At 43.2% G+C, this 2,345-nt stretch overlaps 1 protein-coding gene across 1 annotated transcript in view; it reads right to left on the minus strand.

The window, feature by feature from the left end:
• LOC113802787 (centrosomal protein of 120 kDa) overlaps nucleotides 1–2,345 on the minus strand; it is a gene marked incomplete at its 5' end in the record, with an annotated part of 3,248 nt that extends 903 nt beyond the window's left edge. Inside the window, 6 exon segments of the mRNA XM_070127243.1 lie at nucleotides 1–157; nucleotides 385–512; nucleotides 708–803; nucleotides 1,029–1,181; nucleotides 1,336–1,518; nucleotides 1,774–2,345. The exon segment at nucleotides 1–157 is cut by the window's left edge and continues 903 nt beyond it. Of these exon segments, the coding sequence (XP_069983344.1) occupies nucleotides 1–157; nucleotides 385–512; nucleotides 708–803; nucleotides 1,029–1,181; nucleotides 1,336–1,518; nucleotides 1,774–2,345 (1,289 nt within the window).

Genomic DNA, 2,345 nt, shown 5'->3' on the forward strand with positions numbered 1-2,345 from the left:
CTGAAGGCTCTTCTTAGGTGAGACCTTGTTGCCACGAGCATCTCTTGTTGGCTCTAAGAAGAGCACATGGTCCTCTAGATTCTCCTCTGGTAGATTCCCAACCGCTCTACTAGGAGAAGGGTACAATGGTTCTGGAGAAGAACTCACAACCTCAGACCTGGAAATTTTGATTATTAGTATATAAAACTAATATACAATTTAGTATCAACAAAACATCAGAAGTTAATTTTGTCTCTTTTCCCTGTATAACATGACTGATTTAAAATACTGTATAAATTTTCAGGTTCATTTAAACTTCATGTCTTATATCATTTTAGCTACAACCTTAACCCACTTTGTGCAAACAACACAGGCAAAAGAAGTCTCCTGTCCCTGATGACATACTTGATCGCAAGTGTATCCTGTGCCTGTGCAACATGGAGCTGGTGCAGCTGGCTAATCGAGCGCACCCATTGCAGTTTGTAGTACTGCTTTTTGCTCACTGCTGCTGCTAGCTGTTCAGACAGCTTCTCCTAAAATATGATAATATATGACAAACATATTACATATTGCATGTTGAAGGTACCTATGATATACCAAGACCCAACACACTGTATCAATAGTTACAAAGAAAGTACAAGCTTTCCCTACTGGCATTAAAGTAACGTATTGATTGCTGCACACAAAAATCATATTGCTGAAGCTAATTTTGGTAGAAAATAACCTACCTTTTCTCTGCGCAGGTTGGAAGCTTCCTTCGACAATTTTTCCTCCTCTCGCAACTTTGTCTCTGCCAGCAGAGTCCTTCCTTTCAGCTCCTCGACCTGGGAAGGAAAGCCAATGATGCTTGCTAAACAAAGAGTATTGAAGTAAGTTATTTCTCCATAACAGTTAACTTCCAACTAATTATTTCCGTGTTGAATACATGCCCTTAGTATCCCTAAGACCAATAAATGATTCATCTAAATGCCAAAAAAATCTATCACATAAAAGTTTGTTAAAGATTATATTGCATTCCTCTAATGGATAGCTCAGACAACAGGCCCAACCTGTTTTTCCAATGCTCTTCGCTTCTTCCTCTCCATCACAAGCTCCTCCCACACATCACTGTCGGGCATGCTTCTGTCTTCTGCCGTTGAGCTTTTGTCACGTTCCTTCAAGATCTGGCGCTGCTGTTCCAGCTCATCCTCAAGCCATTTCAGCTGTGTTGATGATCAGGTGATGATAAACATTCACTCTCATAGATACTCTTTTTCCTTAATTGCTCTGTTCTCTTAACATGTTTTGTGTATGCCTCACAATAATTCAACTGGTTCATCCATGCCATGTAATGTGGCAAACCAAGCTAATAATCACCTTCTGTTCCCTGTTCTTGACAATGACCTCCCTGGCTGACAGGTTGGTTAGTGCTGAAGATAGTCGGTTCTGCAGTGTGTCACACTTGCCTAACTGGTTGCGCAGGTTGGCCTCTATGGTATTCACTCGCACTCTCCACTCTGCGGCCAAATGCTGCTGCAGCTCAGACTCCCTTGAGCACCACTGGAGTGATGATATGAATATCAAAGGATCATTACAAAACAGAGGAGTTAAACAAGGGACACTAGAAAAAATCTATACAGAACATAGCTATAAAAATAGACATTTGGAGAAGGAAGACCAGGGAATGGAATATATCATAAATAAAGAAAGGTATCTATGTAAAAGCAAACTATCTGCACTAAAGACGAAGAACTCTCCCTAACCTATACCTAGAAGTGTTATCTATCAGATCACCAATGTCCCTGCCCACCTTACCTGTTTCCAGAAGAGCTCCTGTTGGTCCTCTTTCCATGTCTCCACCTCAATGGCAGCTGCACAAAGGAGCTGTAGACGTTGTTTGTGGATCTCACTTGCCAGCTCCTTCTGTTCCAACATTTCACCAGTGAAGGAAGTCCTTGGCTTGCTCTCACTGTGATGGACACTTCCCCACTGTGAGCGGCACACCTGCCTCTGCCTCTCCTCTTCGGAGTCACTGTCATCGCTTGATGCCTCACTGGATGAGTTCAAGGAGTTGTGACTCTCAGAATTAACCTTCATCATTTCAGTGGGATGTCTGACTGACAACTCACTCCTTGGCACCTTGGACAACTCTGCCACTATCCCAAGAACTGGATCCTTCTCTTCCTCAATGTCAGCAGGGTGTGCCACCACAGGAACCAGTGAATAGCCACCTTCAACTACAAGAGGTGCCTCTGGGATGAGGTCCCCAACATCTTCAAAAGCAGATAGATTGACAGAGGTGCTTGCGAGACGCACGTCACCTATGAGAAGGTGGATTTGTAGCTGTGGGTTCTGGCTGAAGTATGCAGAAAGGTTGGCAGGTGTAG

The sequence above is a fragment of the Penaeus vannamei genome, chromosome 11 (assembly GCF_042767895.1).
Source record: "Penaeus vannamei isolate JL-2024 chromosome 11, ASM4276789v1, whole genome shotgun sequence".
NCBI lineage: Eukaryota > Metazoa > Arthropoda > Malacostraca > Decapoda > Penaeidae > Penaeus > Penaeus vannamei.